The 489-nt window shown below is 57.1% G+C and overlaps 1 protein-coding gene across 1 annotated transcript in view; it reads left to right on the top strand.

Annotated features, from left to right (window-relative positions):
• The window catches only part of DHRS13 (dehydrogenase/reductase 13), a 3,025-nt gene that overhangs the window by 2,005 nt on the left and 531 nt on the right, over positions 1-489 (top strand). Inside the window, 2 exon segments of the mRNA XM_031060626.1 lie at positions 1-3; positions 5-144. The exon segment at positions 1-3 is cut by the window's left edge and continues 163 nt beyond it. Of these exon segments, the coding sequence (XP_030916486.1) occupies positions 1-3; positions 5-144 (143 nt within the window).

The following is a 489-nucleotide window of genomic DNA, read 5'->3' as shown; positions in this document are numbered from 1 at the left end:
CCGAGCGCCTGGCCCAGCCGCCCTCGGGGCTCTTCTCCCCCTTCCAGGACTACTGTGACAGCAAACTGGCCAACGTGCTGCACGCCCGCGAGCTGGCCACGCGCGAGCAGGGCACGCAGGTCACCTGCTACGCCGTGCACCCAGGTAGGAGCCAGCCACCCTTGGTGTCTGTGAGCTGCAGATCACCTTTGTGTCCCGTGCTGTCCCTCTGTGGGCTTTGCAGCCTCTTCAATGGGAATTCCTGCACGGGGAGCATCTCTCCCTTGCATGATGTGGCCCTTTGCATGTGTCCCTTTATATGGTGTGGTCTTTTGCATGTGTCCCTGTGCAGTGTCTCTTTTCATGGCGTGTCCCTTATCTTGCCATGTCCCTTTGGACCTTGTCCCCTTGTGTTCCTCGATACAGTGTTCCCTGTACAGTGTCCCTTTGCACAACACATCTATTCATACAGCACGTCCTTTTTCATGTGTCCCTTTGCATGTTCCTTTC

Source organism: Geospiza fortis, unplaced genomic scaffold (assembly GCF_000277835.1).
Source record: "Geospiza fortis unplaced genomic scaffold, GeoFor_1.0 scaffold425, whole genome shotgun sequence".
Taxonomy (NCBI): domain Eukaryota; kingdom Metazoa; phylum Chordata; class Aves; order Passeriformes; family Thraupidae; genus Geospiza; species Geospiza fortis.
Note: the sequence above shows the minus strand (reverse complement) of the source record. Positions and strands in the feature narration are given on the sequence as shown.